This window comes from Hyaena hyaena, unplaced genomic scaffold (genome assembly GCF_003009895.1).
Source record: "Hyaena hyaena isolate Hyena2069 unplaced genomic scaffold, ASM300989v1 scaffold_191, whole genome shotgun sequence".
In the NCBI taxonomy this organism is placed as follows: Eukaryota; Metazoa; Chordata; class Mammalia; order Carnivora; family Hyaenidae; genus Hyaena; species Hyaena hyaena.
In genome coordinates, this window is record NW_024080824.1 from 1,831,528 (window position 1) to 1,858,949 (window position 27,422).

General features: G+C 38.4%; 1 protein-coding gene across 1 annotated transcript; it reads left to right on the forward strand.

Annotated features, from left to right (window-relative positions):
• Positions 1 to 598: 598 nt before the first annotated feature.
• HPGDS (hematopoietic prostaglandin D synthase) lies at positions 599 to 26,683 on the forward strand. Its single transcript, XM_039241302.1, has 6 exons — positions 599 to 620; positions 7,870 to 8,011; positions 16,105 to 16,197; positions 16,750 to 16,859; positions 22,298 to 22,396; positions 26,491 to 26,683. The coding sequence occupies exons 2-6, from the start codon at positions 7,879 to 7,881 to the stop codon at positions 26,653 to 26,655; spliced, it is 600 nt and encodes a 199-aa protein (XP_039097233.1). The 5' UTR covers positions 599 to 620; positions 7,870 to 7,878; the 3' UTR covers positions 26,656 to 26,683.
• The last annotated feature ends 739 nt before the right edge of the window (positions 26,684 to 27,422 follow it).

The following is a 27,422-nucleotide window of genomic DNA, read 5'->3' on the forward strand; positions in this document are numbered from 1 at the left end:
GGACACAAGTAAACTGGGCGATGAGGCACCTGCTCTTACAGAGCTTACGTTCTGCTGGGGGTGGGGGTGGGGAGGGGTGAATACAAACCAAGAACATACATTCTGTTGTCAGACTTGGTAATGAAGAAACACGCAGCAGGTAAAGGACGAGGCTGTTGGAGGAGGCTTCTGGTGAGGATGTGGTCAACCAAGGGCTCTCCAAGGAGACCAAACGAATTGAGGAAGCAAGACATTTGCGTATCTGAAAAGAAGGCTTCCCTGTATTCCTGTTCTCTCATTCTCCAGGAGCCTACGCTGTAAGACTTTAAACATAAATGAGCATGTAGCAATAGGCACGTGTGAGCACCTGTAACTTTGATGTTATCTATTAAATGCAAATACATTAGGCTGTTTACACCCAGAGAGCCTATAAAATGCCAAGAATAACCAGAAGTGTTTGTAGGCCAGGGCTGTTTGGTGGTCACGTTTCATCTGAGAAATGAAGGAAGAGGCTTGGGTGGAAGTAAGTCGCCTTGTCTCTCATTGGCTTGTGACTATGACTTACTCATCATATAAACCCAAGATGCAGTCACTTAAGAGGGCATAGAAGATACGAGAGACTCCACGGAAACATAGCACAAGTAAGTGATAAGACTGATCTCTATAAAGATAAGAAATGAGAGTGTTCTCTCTTCATCATAGTGTTTATTTTTATTACTGTTCACTGTGTGACAATGTGTGTCACTGAGCAATTGTCTGATGACCTCTTTTCGCCGTGCCACTCCCTCTGATCTGGTCTCATTCAGAGCCTCTCTGTTAGTGACCAAATAGAAATCAGTCATTTCTAAGAGAAATACAGGTACTGGAGATTTTGAAAGACTTTAAGAGATTTTAAAAGATCCTTTAAGTAGACTTTAACATACAAAATACAGTCAGTGTAAGTGATGTTTTTTCAGTGTATGAAGCAAAAGTTTTCTCCCTTTCTTCCTTTCTCCCTTTCACTCTCTCTCTCTTTCTCTCTTGGGTTTTCTTTGTAATATTTTCTGTCACTTTAAGACTCATTGTCTCCATGTTTTGCCAAGAATTACTTTCTATCATCATTTGATTTCAAAGATAATTTAAGGCATTTACTACAGGCTAAGAATTTGAGCTCACAGCTCCCAAAGGATATTTCAGTTATTCCTCTTGCCTTGGCTTTAATGTAAGGCAACCATTTAAAATGATATTTCGTTGGTCTTTGATGGGAAAATAGAGATCCTGGATGGCCAATGCAAAAGTAAACATCCAGGTTTTGACTGAAATCAATATTTTACTCAGTTAACAAAAATGCTTACCTTTCTCTTTTGTCCTACAAATTTAACTCCAACTTGGCAGCTTTTCCAGAACTGAACTAGAAATGCTCAGGGACCCTGTGAGCGAGGGAGATCAACATTCTCTGCCACCAACTGTTAATGGGTAATAGGTACTGTTATTTAATGTCATAATGTACAAGAAGTTCTTATGTAGACAAGAGCATCTCACATGATTGCTCTCTGACTCCAATTTTTGCATTTCAAAACACTGCATTCTATATAATGGGATACAAATATTATACTCTATGCCAGTGCCTTTTGTATAGGTTAAGGTTTGGTCAAGTACAGCAAAGAACTGTTGGCAAATTCGCAAATAATTTGTGCTTTTATACTTCAAATGCATAGGTTATTGCATTATTCTCAAGTATGTTTGACGTTCCTTTTATTTAAGAGTAAGGGCTCATGTCTTTGAGTAAAATAAATAGTGAATAGTAAAATGGCTAATACTTAATTCTCTATTTGCAAGGTTTTCTGTCAAAATTATTTCAAAAATTCAATTCTTTTTTTTTTTTTTCAGTTATCTGCTGAAGTCTTTTAAGTGCATAACGTAGTAATTGAATATTAGCCTCCTTTGCCAGAGTTGAGTTTGGATTCTTGTCTCCTTTCTGCACAGACATTAGCATTTTTTATACTGTTTTGCTGGGCTCTGACAGCAATGTATAGAATAGGGCATCAGCTTAGCTAAAATGAAATGCTTTTATTATAGTTTGTACTTTATCAATGACTGCATTAAAATTGCCCCTGGACTGAATGCTCCTTGTGGTTATTAATCAGCTGAAATGTATCAGGGTTACATAAAGTAAGAAGAGCTACAGGGACACCTGGGTGGCTCAGCTGGTTAAGTGTCTGGCTCTTCATTTTGGCTCAGGTCATGATCTCACAGCTGGTGAGATGGAGCCAGAGTAGGGCTCTGCACTAACATTGTGGAGTATGCTTGGGATTCTCTCTCTCTCTCTCTCTCTCTTTGCCTTTCTTTCTCTCTCAAAATAAATAACATTAAAAAGGAAAGAAAAGATAAAAAGTAAAAAGAGCTATAAACCAGAAGGAAGACAGAACTTTAAAAAAAACACTTTATTCTCATATAAAAGATTCATTTTCTAAATAAGCTTAGCATACATTAAAAGGTAAGTCTTTTTTTGCAGTTAGTGGCTACATCTGTAAGAGTTCATATGTGAAAGTTTCTATCCAGAGTATATATTAAGTCATCATTTCTATGTTCTTTGAGAAACAGTATATCTTATTTTTCAAAGATAGGTTTTTTCTTTTTCTGATGAATCAAAAACTTAAATGACTCTCTCCAGAATGGAAGGAAGCCAGTGGTTAGCTTCATTTATAAAAGAAAGCTTTAAGCATGATCAGCTTACCTTTTTCCTTCTTATTTCTGTACCATTTTAGGAAATATACACAGCTTTCCCTACACGGGATTCTTAACATGGAGTGATAGTGGAAAGGCTCAGAACCGAAACTGGGAACAGCACGACACTGGAATTTGCCTAGGCCAGTCCGATCATACTTAGGTCTATAATCCACCCGGTGTTCTTTCTATGAATTGTGTGAAGTTGGAATCTAATTCTGTATGTTTTTCTTCTTCTGTCTTAGAACCATTTCAGTCTAGCCCCATTATGTTCCCACTGTAATGTCATGTCTGTCATATATCTGAGATTCTGTTAAAGGCTTTACGCACTTCTGTATGTCTGGTCCTGAACAAAGATCACATTACCGTAATTACAAGGATTTTGATGTAAGTCTTGCAATCTGGTAGGTCAAGTCCTCTCCTTCTGTTCTTTTCATTGGTCTTGGCTATTTTGGTCCTTAGCTTTTCTATTTGAAATTTAGGCTCAGGTTTATCCATAGAGACTCTTGAATTTTAAATACAAACAACAACTTTGATTGTAAATGAAGACAGTTTTGTCTCTTCCTTTCCATTCCTTACATATGTTGTTTATTGTTATCTTATCTTACTGAGTTAGCCAGACATCCAGGACTACAGTGAACAGTAAGGATCTCATTATTCCTGAAATTAAAGAAAATGCTTCTATTGGCTCCGTATCATGTCTGATGCTTGCTCTAAGCTGTTTGGGAGAGACTCTAATAGGTTAAAGAAGTTTTCTTCTGGGCCTGGTGTCTTTCATGAGTGTAACTAATTACCAATTCAATTTCTTTACTGGTTAGGGTTAAATGCAGGCTTTCAGCTTTTTTATTTGCTTGTGTTAGTTTACATATTTCTCAAAACTCTTTCCATTTAAGTGTTTGGATTCATAGACATGAAGTTATTTGTCATGTTAGCTTATGGCTTTTTTTCATGTTTTTTATTTTTGAGAGAGAAAACGAGAGCTGGCAGGGGGCATGGTGGAGGGCAGACAGAGAGAGAGGGAGATACAGAATCCAAAGCAGGCTCCAGCCTCTGAACTGTCAGCACAGAGTCGGAAATAGGGCTTGAGCCCATGGACTGTGAGATCATGACCTGAGCCGAAGTCAGTTGCTTAACTGACTAAGCCACTCAGGTGCCCCACTGGCTTATGATTTTAATGATTATTTCATCTGCTGTTATGACCCCTTTTTGCTTGTAATATTAATTTTTGTGACTTTTCATGTATTTTCCTTATTATCACTTTTACTAGAGGTTTACAATTTGACCTTTTAAAGATTGTGTATAAGAGCCCCCCAGGCCCTAGTTTCAAGCAGTGCATCCCTGTGGTCTCTCATTTGTGTGGGGGATTTTATTCTCATTTTTTCTGAAGGAGCTAACCTCCTTGATGGCCACTGCCTCTCTCAGAATTTGGGGCCCTGCTTACTGTATTTGGTTTTTGTTCATTTGATGCAGGCAAATTTTGTCTTTGCTTTTAATCCTGACTATTTATTTATTTACTTACTTACTTACTTATTTACTTTTATGTGCTTGAGGGTCGAAGTCCAATCAAATTACACGAAGCTGAGCTTGAACCTCACCTGGGGTGGGAACTGTCCTTCCCTGTCTTCATCGCTCCCACTCTCCCTTTTCATCCTTCTTGCTTTGCCTCCCAAATGTATACCATGTGCCAAGCACTGTACTGGTACTTTCTACACAATATTTTCATTCCCACTTTACAGGTGAGGAAACTAAAGCTAGGAACAGGTAACTTGCCCAAGGCCATTTAGATACAGAGTAGCAGGGGTGACTCCAAACCACACATTCCTTTTGCCACTGACCTACTCTGCCCTTGAGTTTGTTCCTCACTGCACCCGTTGGTAGGAGTGGAGAATATCTTACCTTCATCCTTTTAGCCTATCATCCTTACGAAAGAAAGGCTTTAACAAAGTGAGATTATTGTAACAGAAATAGACTGCTGAATGCAGTAAGAGGAAAAGAGTCTTTGAGACACTTTCCTCTATATTTCTCATTAGCTTTTATTGTAGATTTATCGATTTTCACCATACAAATATTTGCTTCAAATTTCGTCAGTTAGTTTTTGTGCAAAAGCTTTATGAGATATAGAAAGGATTTTTAAGATTCCTAAGTGTTTCCAAGTGTATTTACATTTACTTATTTTTCACGCTATAAAATGTGCACATATATCCTGAAAAGCAAAACTCTTTAAGTTTGGAACTTGGTAGCTGCAAAGATCAAGAAAACTAGACTTTCACTCAATAGAAAATATAATCAGGCAAGTAATTACAGGAATGTGTTGTGCAAGTGCAGCTTCATCAATGAGTTACAACTGTTGAAAGGATGTTCTGGAAGGAAAGATAAGCATTTATCAGATGTTCACAGACCTGTGCCAAATCTCAGATTTAAAGATTATTTGCAGAGAACTGTAGATAGCTGACAACTTATGCTAAGGATTTTTTTCATGTCTTCTTACTTGAATGAAATACGATATAAAACAGCACATTTTTGCAAATGAACAACATCAACAAGTGCCTTTGTTTTCATGCAGAATTAGGAGGTGGACGCTGTTATTTATGCGGCATTTGACCAAATGAGAAAAAGTCATGTTTAATTTTGTAATATTGATCACAATGGATGTGTATGAATCTATGTATTCATATCATGCTTATAAGGAAAACACATACAATTTCTTTGTTGCTGAGGAAACATTGACCCATGACAGCAAAACTCAATAAAAAAGTTGTATACAATGTTCTTTATGTAAAAACTGTGACCAAGAGTGACACTTTTTCCACTCTGAAGACTTTTATTCTTTTGAGATTTAGAACTGTTAGATCAAAAAGTTGAAACAATTATGCTTTTTATTTTCTAAATAAGAATGTTCCCTTGGGGCACCTGGGTGGCTCAGTCAGCTGAGTGACCGACTCTTGACTTAGGTTCAGGTTATGATCCCTGGGTCATGAGATCAAGCCCCACGTTGGGATTCTGTGTCTCCCTCTCTCTCTGCCCCTCGCCCACCGCTCTCTCTCAAACTAAATAAATAAACTTAAAAAAAGAATGTTCCCTTTATTGTGATGACATAAACTATCCCCTTTTTTCAGAAGGAAGCTTATCACTTTACATTTTTTATGACTATTTTTGTACTCTCATATTTTTCCCACTATTTGTTTAGAAACAAAGCTCAACATTAGGCTTAACTGAGTCCCCAAATTTGAACTCCCTCTATGCATACTTCTCCCCTAAAGAGCTGGGGGCTATGTACTTGGAATTTTTAGTACTCTTCAGTGACTCCTTCACTCACACACTGGTGTGTGAGCCGTGTGCCATGTCTCACTTTGGCACAGATTGCACTGGACTGGCTACCAGGAGTGGGATGGAGTGTGGAACGGTCAGCGTGACTCTGATTTCCGGCAAAGGGCACCACCTCCAGCCACAGTATCTGGACGGGGAAAACCAAGGCCCAGAGAAATGGATGCACCAGAAATTACTATCACCATTATCTCCTGGATCTTGAGGGGGGTCTAAATAGGCAACTAGACAGCTGTTTGCAGCCATCCTCACCATAGGAGGACACTGAATGCATAAACTTGGCAATTTAGATTTCTATGATTTGTGTTTGACCTTTCATGTGATGTGGTTTCAGGTAGAATTTTGTTTTGAGCCTTTAGCCTAACTTTTCTTTTTATCTAATAATCCATTAATATCCTTGAGAGACTTGCCTAGAAGAAAACAAACTAAACTTACCACTTAAAACAAATAACTGTTGGGGCACCTGGGTGTCTCGGTTGAGTGTCTGACTTTGGCGCAGGTCATGATCTGACGGTTCCTGAGTTCAGGCTCCGTATCGGGCTCACTGCTGTCCGCACAGAGACCACTTTGAACTTTTGTCCTCCTCTCTCTCTGCCCCTCCCCAGCTCTTGCTCTGTCTCTCTCTCAAAAATAAAAATAAACATTAAAAAATAAATGATTCTTATTTATGACTTCTATTCATAAATAGAATTATCAATTATTACTAACATAATTACTATGATTATTATTTATTTTTAGTGTCCTGTATTCATAGTGTTTATTTTTGACTATAGAATTAATTCAAAGTTATTATTGTCCACAGCTAATACTCATTAAGTATTTAGCATTGTGTCAAATGCTTTACACGTATTACCTCATTAAATCTCCAAATCCATGTTAGTATCTCTATTTACAAAAAACGGACTTTGAAGAGAGATTTTGTTGACAGTCCAAAGACACATAGCCACTGGGTGGAGGAGCTGAATTTCAAATGAAAACGTTTCTTTCTAGGTTACCTGACCATTATAAAATTACAAGACATTCTACTATTAGTGCCTTAAATTATTACTTGTTTATAAGCAATGGAAATGAGATGATACAAATCACAGAAAACTCATAAAATTATGACTGACATCCATCTAACCAATGTAGCCAGTTTTAGCAAACTTTATGAAATGTAAGAAAAGTTACCTTCTTCCTTGCTCCTCCACAGAAGGTACAGAGAAATATGCTTCCTGTTGTCCCCTCCCAACAAAGGTCACCAAGATGGGGTATGTCTGTACGGTGCTAGCATCCCAATAAAACCCCGCAGCATGCGTGCAGTAAAAGGGAAAAGAGAGCAGTGTTTCCCTAAGCTTTTGATTCCTAGAGGGAAATGCCATGGGCGAGAGGAGGGAGGGGATGGCCAGCTCAGGTTGGCAAAGCTGGCTCACTTTCCCCTTACATGTACCCTGTTCTTGAAATCCTCATCTAGCTGTCTTCACAAACTCAGCTGTGTCACCAAAGTCAACCAAAGCCAAATGTCGAATTACAAGTGAGTAAAAGGCAGGACAAAAATAGCTTAAAATGGAAAAATGGAAAGTTTTGGACTCATCCTCCAAAGGTTGGTATCTAGATACCCTCTCACTCTGAATTTTGTTTTTTGGTAAAATATTTCACTGGAATGATCCAGCTAATTCTTAAAGAGGTAGTCATGATCTTCTAACAAGTCTTTCCCATATGTTATTAGGATAGTGACTTATAATTCAGGTTTTGAAATATTCTCCAATATTTCCAGCTATCTCAAAAGATGCCATCAAGTTTTGAAAAATATCCCCAAAGAAAAATATGGGAACTTTCCTTGAGGGCTGCTAAAATAATCTTCAATTTTTCTTTTCCCAGAATCACACCATGCCAAACTACAAACTCATTTACTTTAATATGAGGGGGAGAGCGGAAATTATTCGATATATATTCGCATATTTGGACATAAAGTATGAAGACCACAGAATAGAACAAGCTGATTGGCCTGAAGTCAAATCAAGTAAGTTGCACAAATAATAGCTTATGAAAATGTAGGGAAAATATATACTTCCAGAACTTTCTGTCTTTCCTTAGGGAAATAAAAAAAAGAAAGGTATTTATTTATTTATGTATTTATTTATTTATTTTATTTATTAAAACATTTTTTTAAATGCTTATTTATTTTTGAGAGAGAGACAGAGCATGAGCAGGGGAGGGGCAGAGAGAGAGGGAGACACAGAATCTGAAGCAGGCTCCAGGCTCTGAGCTGTCAGCACAGAGCCTAAGCCCGAGCTCAAACTCATGAACCATGAAATCATGACCTAAGCCGAAGTTGGAGGCTTAACCACCCAGGTGCCCCACTTATTAATTTTTTAAAAATAGAGGTTTTTAAATTTCATGTAGCTTTACATTGAGAAGCTAGGTGGCTCAGAAACTTTCCTATTCAAAGTGAAAACACAAACCTCACCGAAAGAATATATAAACAATACAAAGCTATGTCAGAAGAGCTGAAATAGGGAATACCAAAGTTATTATTCTTGACAATTGGAATTGGATGGGCTTACTACAGATACCTATAATGTTTTGACAAGGATTCAGATTTGCTGCTCTAACAGAAAACCGACCTCAAAATGGCTTATATAACAAGGAAATTAGTTATCTCAGATAACCAAAAATCCAGAAATAGGACAGGTTTTAAGAGCTGACTTTCTTCTGTGTGTTGGTGGCATCATGGACCAAGTAACAATAAGGGTGCTGCAGTTCCAGCCCCACAGCCTTGAACAGGAATATCGAGAGATACATGAGAGAGAGAAAGAGCACTGCTTCCATAAGTGTTCTCAGAAGAATGCAGAAAATCTTTTCCAAACCTCAGCAAACTTGTCATCTCTCACTGGCTCAAATTGGGCTACGTGTCCGTGTGTGAACCAGCCTCTGACAAAGCAGATGGGAAAGACCTGGAACCACATAGTCTACTTCTGAAGTTGGGGGTGGAATCAATTTTCACAAAGCATGTGACTATTCAAAAGAAGGGTGGATACGTGAGCAAAACTGGGATGTTGGATCAGAAGAAAGAGCAAATTGACAAATTGGGCAGGTAATTCAATGAAAACATGCCACTTAGCACTCAAGACAAAGGGGAAGAATTAGAAATATTATGACATTAAAAAGTGTGTGCCTCTCAGTGAGTTGTAAGTCATCCTCTGGTGCTATATTTTTTTTAATGAAGAAAAAATAGATGAACTAATTATTTTGCCCATCATACCCTCCTAGAAATACTAACTACATATTAACTATATGGCTAAAATTCACATTTCTGTGATGGGATTATTATAAACTTGCATAAGAATAAAGTTGAGGAAAACAGCTATTGGGTATTGGAAGACTATCGGGCATCTGGTAGATAAACCACAGACCCATTTCACTTCATTTCCCCAGCATGCCTTCATGGTATATATTATTGTTTTTATTTTATAATTGGGAGAGCTATAGCACACAGAATTTATGTAATTTTTCTAGGCTCAGAGTCCCAGCAAGGTAGAACTGTTTTTCAAACACAGGTCAGTTTCACACAGTGGCCCAAGTTATTTGCACTAGATAATGCCAATAACTACAGCCACTCTGGAAAACAGTGTGGAGGTTCCTCAAAAAACTAAAAATAGAATTACCTTATGACCCAGCAATAGCACTACTAGGAATTTATCCAAAGGATATAGGAGTGGTGATTCATAGGGACACATGTACCCCAATGTTTACAGCAGCGCTATCAACAATAGCCAAAGTATGGAAAGAGCCTAAATGTTAGTCAACTGATGAATGGATAAAGAAGATGTGGTATATATATATATATACAATGGAGTATTACTCAGCCATCAAAAAGAATGAAATCTTGCCATTTGCAACTACATGAATGGAACTAGAGGGTATTATGCTGAATGAAATAGATCAGTCAGAGAAAGACAGAGATCATAAGATTTTACTCATATGGAATCTGAGAAACTTAACAGAAGACCATGGGGGAGGGGAAGAAAAAAAACAGTTACAGACAGAGAAGAAGGCAAACCATAAGAGATTCTTAAATACAGAGAACAAACAGAGTTGGTCAGGGTGGGGAAAAATGGGTGATGGGCATTGAGGAGATCATTTGCTGGGTGAGCACCGGGTGTTGTATATAAGTGATGAATCACGGGAATCTACTCCTGAAGCCAGGAGCACACTGTATACATTGTATGTTAGCTAACTTGACAATAAACTATATTTAAAAATAATTAATTAATTAGATAATACCAATAACAGTAACACCAGGATAACTGGTATATTAACAATACATATCACCACATGCCTTTTGGAAACACGAGTTCCTAAAAAGTCATTGACCCTGTGTTCACTCTTTTTCTTAGTAGAGAACCCTTCCCTGGTGGACTAGGACATTTTATTTCCTTTTCTCAGGAAACTTTCTCATTAATATCCAAACTTTCCCCCTGCCATCGGAATTTGTACATGGGATTTTTAATTCTGTGGACATGAAATAGGTGAAATTAAATTTTATTCATTAATGAAATCAAGATGGATAGCAAGTTGCAGAGATATTACATATAACAAATTCTGCCTTTTAGTTTTTAGATATAAGTTCTTTGAGTGCCTCATACCCTCTTCTACCTTGACTTTCCATTATGTTATTAAAAATGGAATTGTTGGGGCACCTGGGTGGCTCAGTCAGTTGGGCATCCGACTTCGGCTCAGGTCATGATCTCTTGGTTTGTGAGTCCAAGCCCCGCGTCGGGCTCTGTACTGACAGCCAGCTCCGAGCCTGGAGCCTGTTTCAGATTCTGTGTCTCCCTCTCTCTCTGACCCTCCCCTGCTCATGCTGTCTCTCTCTCTCTCTCTCTCTCTCTCAGAAATAAATAAAACATTAAAATAAATAAAAATGGAATGGTTGCATTTTCTTATTATTTTCAGAGATTCTTAGAGTTGATAGAGATCTTAAAGTTCATGGTGGTTAGGACATATATGTGTGTGTGTGTGTGTGTGTGTATGCATAGTGTCAGATGTTTTAACAGACACCCAACACAAAAAATGGCCTAAAGAGGATAGAAATTCATTTCTTTTGCATAAAAGCCCAAGCAGGTATAATGGTTCTGCTCCATGAAGTTGCTAAAGATTAGGCTCCTTCTTTTCTGTTCATCTGCCACCCCTAGTTGGTTGGCTAATGTATATAGTGTAAGATAACGCCCTCTCCTTCCACATTCCAGCTCATAGGAAGTATAAGAGGAAAGGCGCACGTCTCTTTCTTTCAACAGCATGACCAGAACGTTTTACATTTCACTTCTGCTTGTAGCCCCTTGGCAAGAACTTATTCACGTGGCCATACATTGCTATAAGGGAAGCTGGGAAATGCTGACTTTATTGTGGATAGTCATTTGCTCAGCTAAAAATCCGGATTTTATTGCTTTGAGAAAAAAGGAAAGAACAGATATTGAAAAGCAGTTTATTACAAATTTTAGCTGGCCTCATCTCGTATCTGACTTAGGAATGCTCTCTGGTGACCTGCCCTCTGTGATAATTTAGAATATCACTGATTATTTCCATTAAGAAGTTCTTCCAAGTCAAACCTGGTAAACTGTGCACAGGTGTTGACATTTTTTTCTCTTTTACATAACATTAAAGTACTTCTTTAAAAAAAAAAAGTCAAAGCCCTACAAGGACAAAGAAATCAATCTTTAATATGAAAGCACAAAATTCTCAAAGCTGCAAAACAGGTCAAGAATGGGAAGATGATGGGGCATCTGGGTGGCTCAGTCAGTTAAGTGATTAACTCTTTTTTTTTTTAAATAATTTTTTTAATGTTTTATTTTATTTTTGAGAGAGAAAGAGAGACAGACTGTGAGCAGGGGAGGGGCATAAAGGGGAGCCACAGAATCCAAAGCAGGCTCCAGGCTCTGAGCTGTCAGCACAGAGCCCTACGCAGGGCTCAAATTCACGAGCTCATGACCTGAGCAGAGTCGGATGCTTAACCAACTGAGCCACTCAGGCACTGCAAGTGACCAACTCTTGATCTCGGCTCAGGTCATGATCTTACAGTTTATGAGTTCGAGCCCCACGTCTGGCTCTACACTGACGGCTTGGAGTCTGCTTGGGATTCTCTCTCTCTTTCTCTCTCTGACCCTTTCCTGCTTGTTGTCTGTCTGTCTATCTGTCTCTCTCTGTGTGTCTCAAAATCAATAAATAACATTAAGAAGAAAAGAATGGTAAGGTGACTTAGCAGGCCCCTGATGCCCAAAATAAGCCTAGAGGAGGAGACAAGCTGAATCACTCCAGGGATCCCCCCAAGGGCTCAAGAATTGGCAACAACAGAGAACTCTAAAAACTGGACTGACAGAGGATTGACTGGAAGAATGTGAAGCAGCAGCATGGCCACAAGGTCTTTTCCCCACCCTGGAAGAAGAATGGAGATTACTGTCAATCAAGGAAAGCCCAGAGGATTCTAGGATACCGGTCATGTCTCAGGACACAATACAGTAGGTGGGATTCAATGGAAATCTAGAAACTAAACACTGAGACCCAAAGCCCTTACTCCCCGCCCTACAATCAGAATACTGCAACCAAACGAGTATCCCTCGGGCAGGAAATGCGAAGAGTTGTCTCCAGGGAGGCTGATCAGTCCAAGAGAATGTCTAGCAGACACTGAGCAGGTGGGCATCTCAATGACAGGGCCCAGCCCAGTCTCTTTGCAGGCCCTTCCCACGTCCACTGAGGCTCCAATTAGCTTTCATTCCTTTCACTTATTTAAAACAGGAATGGCAGGCCAAAAATTAATAATATTTGTGAGAAGGCCTTTAATGTACAACAGACCTAAACGAAGACGCAGGGGTGGTAGGGTGGGGAGGGAATCAACTGAGGGCTTCAGGATGATATAGCAAGAAAAATTTTACAAAAATAGAAAATCCTCAAAGAGAACATTTTCTATACATTCTGAACAAATATGCCATAAAAAGGAATGTTCAGAGACAAAAAGGTTTTAAATTAAAATTTTGATACAGACTAATCAAACTGATAAAATGATAAAAAAAAAATAAAGAACTCCTCCAGAAAGTACAATAGGAAAAAGAAGTAAAAAATAGAGAAAAAAGATTAGAAAAAATGAGATTAAATACGTTTAGGATATCTAATGTCTCTCTCAGTGAAAGTCTGTGAAGAGAGAACAGAAAACAGAAAGGAGGAAAACTTTAAAAGACTCTTCCTTACACAAAATTAGAATCTATCTCCTTGTGGCTTTCATACATTGGTCTTGGACTTATCATTTTAATCCATGGAGAGCAGATTATTCCTTCTTTCACATCCAATTATTTGAAGAAACCTAGTATCTTTAAGATCATAGAGAAAAAGACATTGCTGTGTAGTCAGTTCAATGATAATAGTCTGAGTGAAGACAAAGGTCACTGGCCGAGTTCAGAACCGAGTTCCAGCTAACTCATACATCTGTCCCTCTATAGAGATATCAACTTTTAGAACTTTCTCGATTGTTTCTCTGATCATCATTGTGAATTTCAGTCCAAACTTGCTAGCCCCAACTCCACTTCTTGATTTACATGCTGTTCCCCATGGACTGTATGAGATCTGCAGGGTAGCTCCAAGGGACGACTCTCTTCTCTTCCTGGAGGGTTCCATTTATATCCCCTGGTTTGGATTTCCTCACCACCCAAGAAGGATAAGCTACTGTTAGACTATGTCCACCGATTAATGCGTGGTGCCTGTGGGGAAACAGAATGTTCCAGGGATAAGAAGATCACAGAGTACAAGGGGACCACCACTCTGAGCCTAAGTCGAGATACTATCCAAAGACATTTTACCAAGATCACAGTGCTTACTCTGAGAGGCGTATCACACAGCCCTATTCTCAGCATCACTAAATTCCTTAAAGCTTTTTGACAGATGCTTCAACAACCCCGGGGTTAATTTTCTTCTGGAACCAAAGGAAGGCGTTGGCATTTGTCATCTTAAATTTCTTTATTCCCACTGTTGGCAATTATCCCGAGCGTGGCTCAAATGCTGCCAGTAGCCAAAAGCTTACCATCTCGCAGGAAAACACATTCCATCATCAATAGTTCCAATGCTGAAAAATTATTCTTCATTTTGAATTAATATCTGCCCTTTTAAAATTACTTTTTAGTTCTAGTTCTGCATTTTAGAGATAGAATAAGTAAAATTTTTCATCCATTTGATCGCTGTGCCATATATGAAATGGCCATTAGGTTACGCTTGGTTTGTTTTATTCTCCCCAGTGAAGAGTGCCAAGTTTTTCGGCCAATCCTTATAAAAAAGTGGATTTCAGACCCTTCTCTAACTTGGATACTATTCTCTGGGTTTGCTCTGATTTTTAATGAACTTCACAAAACATAGCTCTTAGAACTAGCAAAACAGCTGAGCAAAGGTTCGAACTGAACTCAATTTGAGCCTCTACCATGTATGTGACTTGGACTCTCCACAATCTCTCTTCCCCTCATCTCCTCATTTATGAAATGAGATAATACCTACTTCATAAGGTTGTAAATACTAGAAGACCTCATGGGTGCATTAAATATTTAGTACACTGCCTAGCATAAAGGGGGCATCGTTCAAAATATTAGGCATGCTAATTCCTAATCACATACTTTGCTCTGAATAAGGCATCGCGATTTGTGTCAGCTTTATATGAGACTTTGTTTTGCTCACTGCAGTATCTCAGGCACCTAGAATAGTAGTTGGCACACTCCTTAGGTAAGTACTCAAAGATGTTTTTATTCCTGATGTGAACTGTAGTTCATCTTGTATTTATTTAATGTGCATATGGAAGACACTTGAAGGTTGATTCTAAGTTGATTCTGGTTGCATTAGGGTAATGGGATTGTGAGTAGCACTTTATTCTTTTCTTTCTTTCCAGAATAATGATATTTCCCCAAATAAGGGACTGGTTGGGAAAATTGTGATCAATACATATGACAAAATATAATGCAGCCATTAAAAAGTGATGCTTCAGGGCGCCTGGGTGGCACTGTGCTCTGTCTCTCACTCAAAAATAAACATTAAAAAAAAATTTTAAAGGTGATGTTTCACTGATTTGGAAAGACTTCAAAAAGATGTTATCAAATAAAAAAGTGGTTTATGAATACATTATGATGTTTTTAAATACATATGAGTAAGCAATTAAAATACTCAAATGATTATAATTACATGGTAGAGTTATTGTTATTTCTCCTCAACTTAGAATTTTTCTGTAAAAACATATATTCCTTTCTGACAAAAATATAATAGATTTAGATAAGAAAACAAAGTAAGATCTATGGATAAAATACTAATACATCTGCTATGAGTCTGCCCTAATAGTTGTACAAATTGCTTACTGCCTTCCTATATACTTCACATAGTCCCTCATCAAAATCAAAATTCGGCTAAATTTCTTACCATAACTCAATATGTAAATCAAACTCTCCATTTCCTTAGACTATGGCTTTAAAGAATAATTCATGCTATTGCTCATGAAGGCCACAAAAACTAATGAATCTTTAAAAGAAAGGTTTTTGAAAAGGTAAGTAACAAGTGTATGTAAGCATATGAGGTAATACACAGGTTAATATGCAGTGCCCCCGTAAAACTGGGTTTTTGACCTGCTGCTGCCACTAAACTCTGTAGCAGGTCTTCTAACAACTTTAAAAAAAAAATCTTAGAAAGAAGGGGAGTCTGGGTGGCTCAGTCAGTTAAGCATCCAACTTCAGTCAGGTCATGATCTCACTGTGTGTGGGCTCGAGCCCTGCGTTGGGTGGGCTCTGTGCTGTCAGCTCCAGGCAGGAGCCGATTTCAGATTCTGTGTCTCCCTCTCTCTCTGCCCCTCCTCCATTCACACTCTGTCTCTCTCTTTCAAAAGTAAACATTAAATTTTTTTTAAATAAAAATATAAAACTTATAAAGATACCACTAGAAGGTACCTACTGTCCCTTTCAGAACACATATTCAAAAATCCCTTAACTTTCAAATCATGATTTTTTCTATAATTATCAATAAAAATGGAAATATTCTTACTGATTTTGTTACGGAAGTTGATTTTTTTTTTTTTTTTTTTTTTGCTTCTTTTACTTTAAGCTCTTCCATTTGGTAAAATCCCCATTTTGGAAGTCGATGGACTTAACCTTCACCAGAGCCTAGCAATTGCAAGATACCTGACCAAAAACACAGGTAATATGTTTAGTGTGTTGAAGAGTTTTGAAAAACTGAAAAAAAAATACATGACATATATTCGCTACTCATTAAACAATTTTATTATTGAACACTATATTGTAAAGAAGAATGGAACTAAATGCAAGAGAAGTATAAATGATAATGCAGGGTTTTTATTGTAGTATTAATAAAAGATATGAAAGAAACAAACCTAATCAGCTGAGGCTGGATAGACTGGTGCTTCTATGGAGCTGAAAAAGAGCAAGGACGCCCTTCACAAACTTGTATGGAAAGATATCATATGGGGGGGTGCTTATTTTGAGTGGGATATATAGTGTTATTTTCATAAAGAAATAATAGAAGAATACCACAAAAACCTCCAAAAGAAGGGTAGGTAAGGGGGCACAATAAGAGGGATGAGAGTGGGTGTGGAAGTGCATCTTCACGGCATACAGTTTTATATTTTGAATTTTTGAACCATAAAAATATATTGCCTATTAAAAATTAACATTTCGAATAGTAAATTAAATCCAGTGTATTTCTGGGCTTAAAATGGTCTCTGTTTTATAGATTTGGCTGGAAAAACAGAACTGGAACAGTGTCAAGTTGATGCAATTGTGGACACATTGGATGATTTCATGTCACGTTTTCCTTGGGCAGAGAAAAACCAAGATATAAAAGTAATGTGATGAGTTTGTTGTTACGACTGTTAATCATATCTACTTGCCAGACACTAAGTGGCTTGCTTTAAAAAGCTCCTTTTTATCAAAGTAAAACATACCTGTAGTTTTAAAATATCAAATTATATTTTTGAAATGTAAAACCAAGTACAGTGATTCTCTGCTCTCACTCTTCACTTTAACCCCTCCTCAGACATAACTCTCTTTTAGCGCTTTAAGACATGTAAGTATGGCTTTCTTTGATTCACTAACTTTAGTTTCTCAGGACTTATTACCATAGTAATAAGAATTTATTTCCTATGTAATCATCGTCTCTGCTTCCCTACTCCCAAATTTTAATGGTATTAAAATGTTTTGGTCAGATCAATATTCGGTTGTTACATTAGTATGCCCATGCAAATATTATACAGAACTGTGAATTGTAGTATACTTTATTTCCTTTCTCACTTTACCTCCTCAAAATTAGTAATTGTCTTTCCTTCATTTGCCTAATTGTTTGTCCGTTTGTTGCTGACCCTTCCCACACTACCCAGTAGCCTGCCAATACGATTTTCCACAAGGTCAATGATCCCAGATAACCTATTATGTCCACTATTTTCTTGGAGCTATCTGGCCGAGGTCGCCTTTCTTTTGCTGAACTATCTAGGTTTCTGCACGTCTGTCTTTACCGACCGCCCTTCTCTGTCACCCCAGGAATGTCTTTGTCCTGAGTGAAGTCCTGTTGTTTCCTGGGTGCCATCGCTGTCTTTACTCACTGCACTGTTTACTTGGGGTACATCCTCCAGGACTCCAAACGTTAAAATGAAGGCTTGATGACAAGAGGTGTAATGACGACAGACAGCGTGGATATATCTGTCTCGTGTGTCACACGGCTTCAGACTGGTCACCCTAAACACCTGGCGCGCAGTTATCATCCTGAAATCTTTATTTTCGCCTTTTCCCTCTTTGTTTTGGTCTCTGTCTGTCCCCACGAGTCAGACCATCCTTCGGAATCCATGATAAATAGGAAGATTGAGAAGCTACCCAGAGCCCTCGGCCTGTGGACAGGGCTTGTTGATGTTGAGCATCACCAGGCCACTTGCAGAGTATTTCCCAACTGCACTATCTTTAGGGACTAGAAAGAGTCCCACGAGAGGACTTCCAGTCTTTTGCCTGCAAATACAGGCGTGGCTGCCGGTGTTCTGGGACACAGTCAGCAAAGAGAGGGCCAAGAGTCGCAGAACTTAGCGTTCAGTGTGCATATATTCACTTAACCCCCTGTTTTGAATACATTATGAATGACAGCTCCCAACCCACAAGGCATCTATTCCACCCTCTCGAGCCTTCTGCGAAAGATGGGGCAGAGGCATGTGTCACATGGAAAATGGAGGAAGAAATCTCGTGCTAAAATGACCTCTTTCACAGCTTTCCACCAGTCCTCACTTGTTCCCAATTCTTACCTCCTTGTTCCCAATTCTCAATATTCCTGCCTCTTCCTGAACCATTTGAGGGTATTATGAGGCCGTGTTGGTTTTCAGCTTTACCTTTGCAGATACCATTCATCCATTTGCTTTACAGCTTCAAATTTTGTTTTGTCTTGTCTCTTCTGTTTTCCACCCATGGACTCTAGTTTTCCAAAGCTATGTATTTACTGGTGGTTTGGGGATGGAAAATATGTGTGTGTGTGTCAAATCCATGATCTTTATCCAGAATTCTAAATAGATCACAATTGTTGGTTATGCTCCATTACAGCCCCGTAGTGGTGCTTTGTTGCAGTTATATTTTAAAATATATTTACTTGTTTGTCTCCTCCAGTAGAACACTCATGAGGGTAGTAATTATGTCTGTGCTACTCACTCATGTCCCCACACCTAGCACCGTGCCTTTCACTTAGCCGGCACCATGTGTGTGATGAATGGGAGACAGCAAGAGCCGAACTTCTCAAACACCAGGTGCACGTGCTGCTCCAGCCCCTTCACATGTGCGGCCTCAGTCGGTCCTCCCAATCCTCCGGTGAGATAAGTGCTTTCTGTTGCCATGCTCACTTCGCACACGGAGAAACTAAGAAAGAGAGTGGTTATGGAGTTGCCTCATCACCTATGCATACTTTCTTTTAAATTAGTGACTAATACCCAGAGCATCTCTTAGGGAGAAATTATGATCTTCATTTTTCCAGACGGAAAAGTTGAGGTTCATGTAGCATAAGTAACTTGCATATAGTTATGTAGCTAGTAAATGGAACATAGGGAATTCAAATTCCAGCCACTCCCAGACTGCATGTTCTTGGCCACTGGTTTTAACGCTGGCAGCTGGTCATTATGTATGTCTTAGAGCTTATGGTCTGCATCCAAAAGTTACAGCATAGAATGGCAGTCTTATCAACTGACTTAAACATATTTATGCTAAATACAACTTATTAACTAGGAACTTATTTCAACAGAAATGTAAGGTATGTCACACACACAAAAATATATGACTGATTAACCAAGACAGAACAAAGTCTAAAACAAAAGCTCAGCTTTGATCTATAGCAATACACTCGGGCTCTGGAGTCACACTGCCAGGCTTGAATTCTGATTCCCTTCTTACCAGTTGCCACACAACTACCTATCAATGGTTCAAACTCTTTGTCTGTAAAGTAGGGATACCATAGAATCTACTTTGAAGTATGTTGGGAGGATTAAATGCTAGCATGAGTATCTATGACTAGGTAGAAAGTGTTTCATAAATATTAGATATTCTAATTATTCTATAATTGTTTTTATAGTTCACTGCTCATTGTTTTTCCTTTTGTTGGACATGGTGTTTGTCTTTAACACATCCTTATCCATGCTGAGACAAGTAGATACATAATTTCCAATTTACAGAAATGTATCCAAAGCTTTTTGTTCCATGTGCCAAAGACCCCGCCAATTGCCAGTCTATCAATTTATGGGCTTGCTCTTCTCTATTTCTATTTTGTACTTTTTTGTGGCTGAGGCTCCATAATAGAAGCTAACTCCCAGAGGAAAATATTCTTTGAATGTTTATGATTAGAGTAACCTCCCTTTGTATTAGAATAACAATGTTCTTACATTAACTCCTACCTTAAAAAAAAAATTCACGGGACCTAATCCAAGTGTATAAATAAATCATATGAAAGGAGGACATGTTACAGAAATATTGCAATTGGCTACATACTATCTGATTAATAGGCAGGACCTGACTAGTATATAATGAAGAAGCCACAGTTCCAGTATATTCCATCGCCTAGTCTCCCTGCAGTAGATTGCACTGCTGCCACCTTGTGGTCAGGTACCATTTTCAAAAGCAGAATATTGATACAGCGAAGATGGATGAACAGTGTAAATAGCCCTCTTATTATATGAGCCCTAAAAATCTATTAAATGCACATAATTATAAATGTTACAGTACTGGTTGCTAAAAAAATTCCGCTTCCAACTTTTAAAAATTTAAATTTAATTTAGAAGGCAAAATATGTTTCTGGACATCGGTCACCCTGAATTTACCACTTGTATTTCTTTGGTTATTCAACGTATCTGTTTCAGTTTCCTCACTTAAAGAATGGGACGGGAGGATGAAGGATGAGCTGGAGTGAATGAATTCCAGTGGTCCATTTCCAATACTAAATTATTGAGGTAGTATGGATTCAAAGATAATCCTTGGATTTTAAAATAATGCTTTGGAGAAATAGAATTCTACAAAATAGAAATAGAAAAGTCATTTGATAGAATACTATAGCAATGCCTTCTCACGTTCAAAAACCTCCTGACTTATAATGCTCTGGAGGAAGAAGGAAATTTCTTCCAAGAGTGGCTGTCTAGGACTTGTCAGGAAATGCATTTTTAAACGCAAACATCTGGAAAAAAGGACGTAGAATCAAATTTCATCTTCTTTATGTTATTTTGGGGAGTATTCTTTAACATGATTCTTAAATAATTATGCTGGTCACAATTTACACGTCATTAGAGGACATGAACCGCTGAGATGATTCACCAAACATATAAAGAGAACCTGCACTAAAGGGGAAGTCAGTACAGAGAAAAGATGTTTGTTTGGCCCTGCGTATGCACAAGCATCAGTGTACCTACCTCAAGTTGTGGAAAATGCACATTAGAAGAAGGAACACAATTATGCAGGTGAGAATACAGAAGTTTTGGAAAGCTGTTCCGGCAGCTACATCCCATTCCATTCAACCCCTTCCCATTTCTAGCTATTATAGGGTAGCCAAGCTGGCCATAAACCCCTTTCCCACTAATGCTGAGCTGAGCTGGGCTGTGGGAAGCGCCACATGGATCTGGGCCCGTTGCCGCTCAGCTTATAAATGATGTGTAAGAGGAAGAAGAACCCACCCTGTTTTATTTTCAACTATGAATATGTTAACCATGAAAGAGAGAACCTTATGAATGAAAGTAGGATAGAACAGTGGATAAAATATAAAGTCAAAATAATGACAAACTTCCCATGTTTCATTTATAAAATCTGGCAAATGTATGTGAATATGTAATAATGCTTTTGCAAACTGTACTCTATAGACCTAGGGCATTATGTTATAGTAATCTCTATTACCTAGTAGTTACAGTAATAACAAAGTAAATCAGCAAGTTGGTGAGGACTTGAGTATCCATTACCTGACCTGCCTTAATAAAGGCTGGATTTTATTACACATCGTTATCATTATTAGTAAATAATACATGTATACACTTATTATATAATATTTTTGAGATTGGGTCACATTTCATATCCAAGTTAAACATCAGCCAGAATTTTCTTATATAAACAAACACTTCTTACTAAGAGGCCGTGGTCTCTTCTAAGGATATTTGGTTTGTAATGTCACCTTACATAATATATCAAAAGAGTGCACCTAGATGATGGTTTTGTAGATGATATTCAAGGCACACAGGGCTCAAACTAAGGCACAAAGTCAAGCCAACAAGAAAAAAACCATCAAGTCCTGAGAGCGTAATGATTCACTATAGATTAAGTGCAATGGTGAAATAAAAGACTGCCAAACTAAAGGAACCTAGCCTTACATAATAAATTTCTTTAGCCTCAGTTATGTCATTTCTTCAAAAAGAGTGAGCCTAAGAAAAGATAATTTTAAAAATGTAAAAACATAATAGAATTATTTTTTCTCAATAAAGATTAAGATAAAAATCATGAAAAGATTTTGTGGGTGAAATATTTAGTCGTTATATACAAAGAAACTCTAAGAACTGGTGACAAAATTATTTTTTAATCCATGAGTAAAAAGGGATGACTAAGTATCATGAATCAGACCCCAATCTCCATGTCATACATTTGAAAGCTGCAACCACCGCCACATAAGCTACTTCTCTTCCTTTCTGAACCCATGTGGGAGAATAAAGATGGAAAAAGCTACTTCCTCTTCCAATCATATTATTTCTTTTTCTTCCTATTATCCTTAAAGTGATCTTTTTCTCTCTCTCTCCTAGGATCAGATATTTAGTGAGCTTCTTACGTATGATGGACCTCATCTTCTGCAAGATTTGGACACATACTTAGGGGAAAAAGAGTGGCTCATTGGTAACTCTGTGAGTATCTTTTACATCATAGAAAAATGCAAGTACACACACACACACAACCAAAAACTTACAAAGACTCATTGAGGAAAAAAAGTTATCCATAGGGAGGGAGTAGATCAGAGAGCAGGGATAAAAGCTAAACTTCTTTAAATAAATTTTTTTAGTGGACTTAACTTTGAAACCATCAACTAAAATATTTTATATAATTATATAAAAACAACAAAAACATTTTAAAAAGCTAACACTGCAAAGCAAAAGCAAAGGGAAACAAATGAACCTGTGTCAAATTGATGCATGAAGTGTGTGGAGTTCCTATGTACTTTATTAAGGTGGAACTGTTTTAAGAAATATCACAGTAAAACAGTATTTTGACTATACCTCTTGCAAATATTCTCTCAAGACAAAAAGTAAATATTGTACCATTTTTAGTAGAGGCATAACTCAGGGATATCGTAGGACTGGTTTCCTCCCATTGCAACAAAGCAAATATCACATCGAGTGGTTTTTGGATTCCCGGTAAACAGTTATGTTTACACTGTACTGTAATCTGCTAAGTATGCAATGGCATTATGTCTTCAAAAGCAATGTACATATCTCAACTAAAAATACTCTGTTGCTAAAAAATGTTAGCCATCACCTGAGCTTTCAGCAAGTTGTAATCACTGATAACAGACACCATAATAATGAAAAAGCTTGCAATATTGCAAGAGTTACCAAAATGTGACAGAGACACAGAGTGAGCAAATGCTGTTGGAAAAATAGTACAAAATAGATTTCCTCAGCCAGGTTTGCCACAAACATTTGTGAAAGACACAGTGTATGTGAGGCTCCTAGGTGGCTCAGATGGTAAGCGTCCAATTCTTGAATACAGTTCGGGTCATAATCTCACAATTTGTGAGTCTGAGCCCCATGTTGGGCTCTGCACTGACAGTGTGGAGCCTGCTTGGGATTCTCTCCCTGCCCACCCTCCCCCCAACACCTCTCTCTCTTAAAATAAATAAATTTTAAAAACTGCAGTATCTGCAGCATGCTATAAAGTAAAATGCAATAGAGTGAGTATTCTAATTATATTGGTGGTACTGGGTATAGTCATATTGGTTTTTTCTGATATTAGTATATCATATTGTGGGGTAAAGCAATAAGAAAATATGTAGATGTCACTGAGAACCAGGATCTTCAGTGTGGGAGAAAGAAAATAGAGGTGTCAGATCAGTGAAGCTAAGTAAACATCTTATGCCTGAATGTGAACTATAAGGTCATGATGAACTTTATCTTAGGATAAAGAAAAAAGCATGTTGTATTCCATTTTCTTGAAACAATGACCAACCCAACTGTCTTGAGCACCCTTAGGACCCTGATTTTGGGTCTAAGTGTTAACGGATTTAATGTTAAATACTAAAAGGAATGAGGGGTTCTTGGAGAAATAGCTCATTCTCAGTCTGGGAAGGGAAATGTGAAAGAGGAGCTGGGAATACCTCATCATACCAGAAGCAAATGAATTATCAAAGACAACTGGGGTCGTGTCAAAAGCACGCAAAAGTTAACTTGAAGAGGCTCCCACTGGCCAAAGATGGAACAATTCAAGGTTCACTAAGAATATTAATGGCAGTGGATTGAAACAAATCAAAATGAATGAATACATGATGGCAACTACCACCACAACCAAACACGAACACCTACATGTAGAAATAGAGCTTCATTGGTTACTTTTAGAAAATGATATGGAGTCAAATTATTGTTCTGAAAATGGTTTTTTAAAAGGTTGGGGGGTTTGAATAAGAAATTTCTCTTGCCTTCCCTATGCGAATTGCACCTCGAGATAACAAAAATCGATGGGCAAAGTTTGTCCTCATCAAAGTATTCTAGTTAGTAAGTTAAAAGGGAGATTAAAACAGTTACCATTTTCCAACCCCTGATAGTTGGAATGGACCTCAGCACCGACTAATAATAATTGTTAATATCACAAAAAGTGAGACAACCAGATATTACAGCCCTACTACTGACAGAGGAGCACCGTGCCATCTATAAAGTACTATGGACAAAAACTCAGATCTAAATATAATTCAGGTACTGTGGTAGGTTGGAGTCCTTCAAGGAGACTCCATTCTAGGAGACAAGACGCAGATTGCCTTTTGCACCACTCTTGTGACTTATTCTGGTCACGGTTTGCTGAATCTTTCTGGGTGACACAGAAGCAAGCTTGCCACATCTTTATTCTCAGCTTTCAACCTCACCCCATGCCTCTTCATTTCCTCTCACGGACTCCCTCATAGTCTTTGCTATAATGTTCCTCTCCCTGCCCTATTTAATGAACAATTCCTAAGGACTTAAAATTTACTCCCCTGTTTTCTACTGAAATTCTTCTGTAAACCACCAGCTGGCCCCATCCCTTAGCACTCTCTCCCTTCCTCACAGTGTTCCACACATGCTGGTGTTTTGTTTGTTCCTCGGACACAAATCTCACTTCCACCTAAGGGCCTTTATGCTTGCTGTTCCCTCTGCCTAGGATGCTTCATTTCCAGGACGTTTCCTGTCTGGATCCCATGATCATGTAAGCCTGGCTTAAATGTCACCTGTTAAAGGTCTTCCCTCCATGACCATCACTTCACTTTTTCTTTATCATCCCCATCAGTTACCTGCTTGTCTTCCTGCTTCTTAAATACAAGCTGCATCTGGGAAAGGGCTTGCAGCCCATTTTGCTTTCCAGCCCATCATAGCAACTAGACCAGCACATCACACACAGTAGGTACTGCATAGGTATTTGTTGACTGAACTCTGAATCCGCTAACCCATACAACTCTCTGGGCTGACAGGGTTTTAGTATGCATGTTCATAAAACACTAGTAAATAGCATTATTAAATTCTATACAAAAAGAAAACTAAGGATAGTCCACATTTAAACATCATCACTCTTTGATATTCATCTGGAGCCAAAGTAATGTCAGCCGGCTTAGTTTCTGGTCACAAAGGGGGAAAAAAAGTGTACAAAGAAAAAGTGTTCAAGGCTAGGACCAGGCTGCCATCACCCTTAGGGTTCCACTAATGCTCAGACACCCATTATTATGTCTTTTGATGTGACACAATATAATGTGTTAGTTGAAAATATTTAACTTGCAACTATGAGCTCTCTTGGGATAATTTGCACTCTATCCCTTCATACTCTGCAGAATAAAGGAACAAGGTCAACAACAGGATGAAATAATCACACAAATCCTGAGGACAGGACATTCTTCAGGACTGTGAAATCTTCAGTAAAAGGGAGTTAAATGGCATAACCAGATGAAATGCAAGTCCCAAAATGGGTCTGCTTTGTCCTGTAAAGGGCATTTTTGAAGTTGATAGAAAGTATTGACTGGGTCTAAAATAAAAAGGCGTATTGTCACAGAGAGGTGGAGAGTGAATCCAGATACAAGAATATGTAGGGTAAGATCTCATTTTGTTTTATGTTTTTTTATATATAAAGTTTTAATTTATTTTGAGAGAGAAAGAGGGTGTGAACAGGGGAGGGGCAGAGAGGGAAAAGGAGAAAGAACCCAAGCGGGCTCTTCACTGTCAGGGCAGAGCCTGACAAGGGGCTGAAACTCAAGAACTGTGATATCATGGCCTGAGCTGAAACCAAGAAGCGGACTCTTAACCCATGGAACCATTCAGGGCCCCCGTAAGACCTCATTTTAGAATGAGCACACATACACAAATACCTTATACACAGAAGTGGTAGTATTAGCAACTTCTGGATATTGTGAGTATGGTCTTATCTGTTATCTTCTGTCATATACTCTTTCCACTTTCACAGTTAACAGAGAATTTTAAATGAAAAAGAAGTTTCTTTTTAATGTTTATTTTTGAGGGAGAGAGAAAGAGCACAGAAAAAGAGGAAGTGCAGACAGAGAGACAGAGACAGAGGATCTGAAGTGGGCTCTGTGCTGACAGCAGACAGCCCGATGTGGGACTCAAACTCATGAACCATGAGATCATGACCGGAGCTGAAGTCAAGACACTTCAACTGACTGAGCCACCCACGTGCCCCAAAAAGAAACTATTTTTTTATTTAAGAATTTATGCCTTTTATGTTCAAATGGCAATTTTTGTTACCTTTCAACTAGGTAACCTGGGCAGATTTCTACTGGGAAATTTGCAGTACCACACTTTTGGTCTTCAAACCTGACTTGCTGGACATCCATCCTAGATTGGTAACATTAAGGAAGAAAGTTCAAGCCCTTCCTGCCATCGCCGACTGGATACAACGTAGGCCCCAAACCAGGCTCTAGGTGATATGTGCTACCTCCAAGCTTTACTGTTCTTCACAGCATCGCTTCCATCAGATTAGACGCCACAGCAGCCTGCCCTGTAACCCATACACTCCCCTCCCCAGCTGAATCAAGTCTTTCAATCTTGCCATTTTCTGCTTAAACAAACAAACAAAAAGGAAAAAGGGGGGTAGGGAGAGTGGGGAGAGAGCATTTAGTTTTCAGTATCCATTTTTTTTTTTTCTCCCTAGAATAACCTCACATCATTTACAACTGAGAAAGAAGAGTTTACAGTCCAGGCAGGGCTCACTTTGCATCACTTACAACATGCATGGATTTCAGTCACAATGGTTAAGTAGCACATTTCCCAAATGGTTTGGACTTCCGCTTAACTGCATAAAGTATTAACTTTGCAGCTAGCTCTTCAGCTCACAAATCACCATGTAGATAACAGATACACATCGTGAGTAACCCCCTACCATATCACTTCTCTCGAAGCCTGTTAGTGGTTGGTCACTGCACACCTGTTATTCATGCACAGACAGCAAACTGTGTAGTTGCATTGCCTGCTTATCTCAGTGATAAACCCATTCAAAAATTTTAAAAAGTGGATAATTTAAAAAGGGAACTCGTCAACAAAGATGAAGTACAATCAAGAAATGAATTTGCTGGAGCCAAATTCAAATTGAACAGAAATGGGAAGAGCAGACGGTTACAAAACAGACAAAAGAACCAGATAGGCACCTCATCGATGATAGGCACATGGTAAATAAGCATAGGAAAAGATC

What these genes read in the sequence shown, in the direction of transcription:
- HPGDS (XM_039241302.1), top strand. Translation starts at nt 7,879, where the DNA reads ATGCCAAACTACAAACTCATTTACTTTAATATGAGGGGGAGAGCGGAA. An exon ending in AGAAAAACCAAGATATAAAA is followed by an intron (nt 16,860 to 22,297) that starts GTAATGTGATGA and finishes TCTCTCTCCTAG; the next exon opens with GATCAGATATTTAGTGAGCT. An exon ending in AGTGGCTCATTGGTAACTCT is followed by an intron (nt 22,397 to 26,490) that starts GTGAGTATCTTT and finishes CCTTTCAACTAG; the next exon opens with GTAACCTGGGCAGATTTCTA.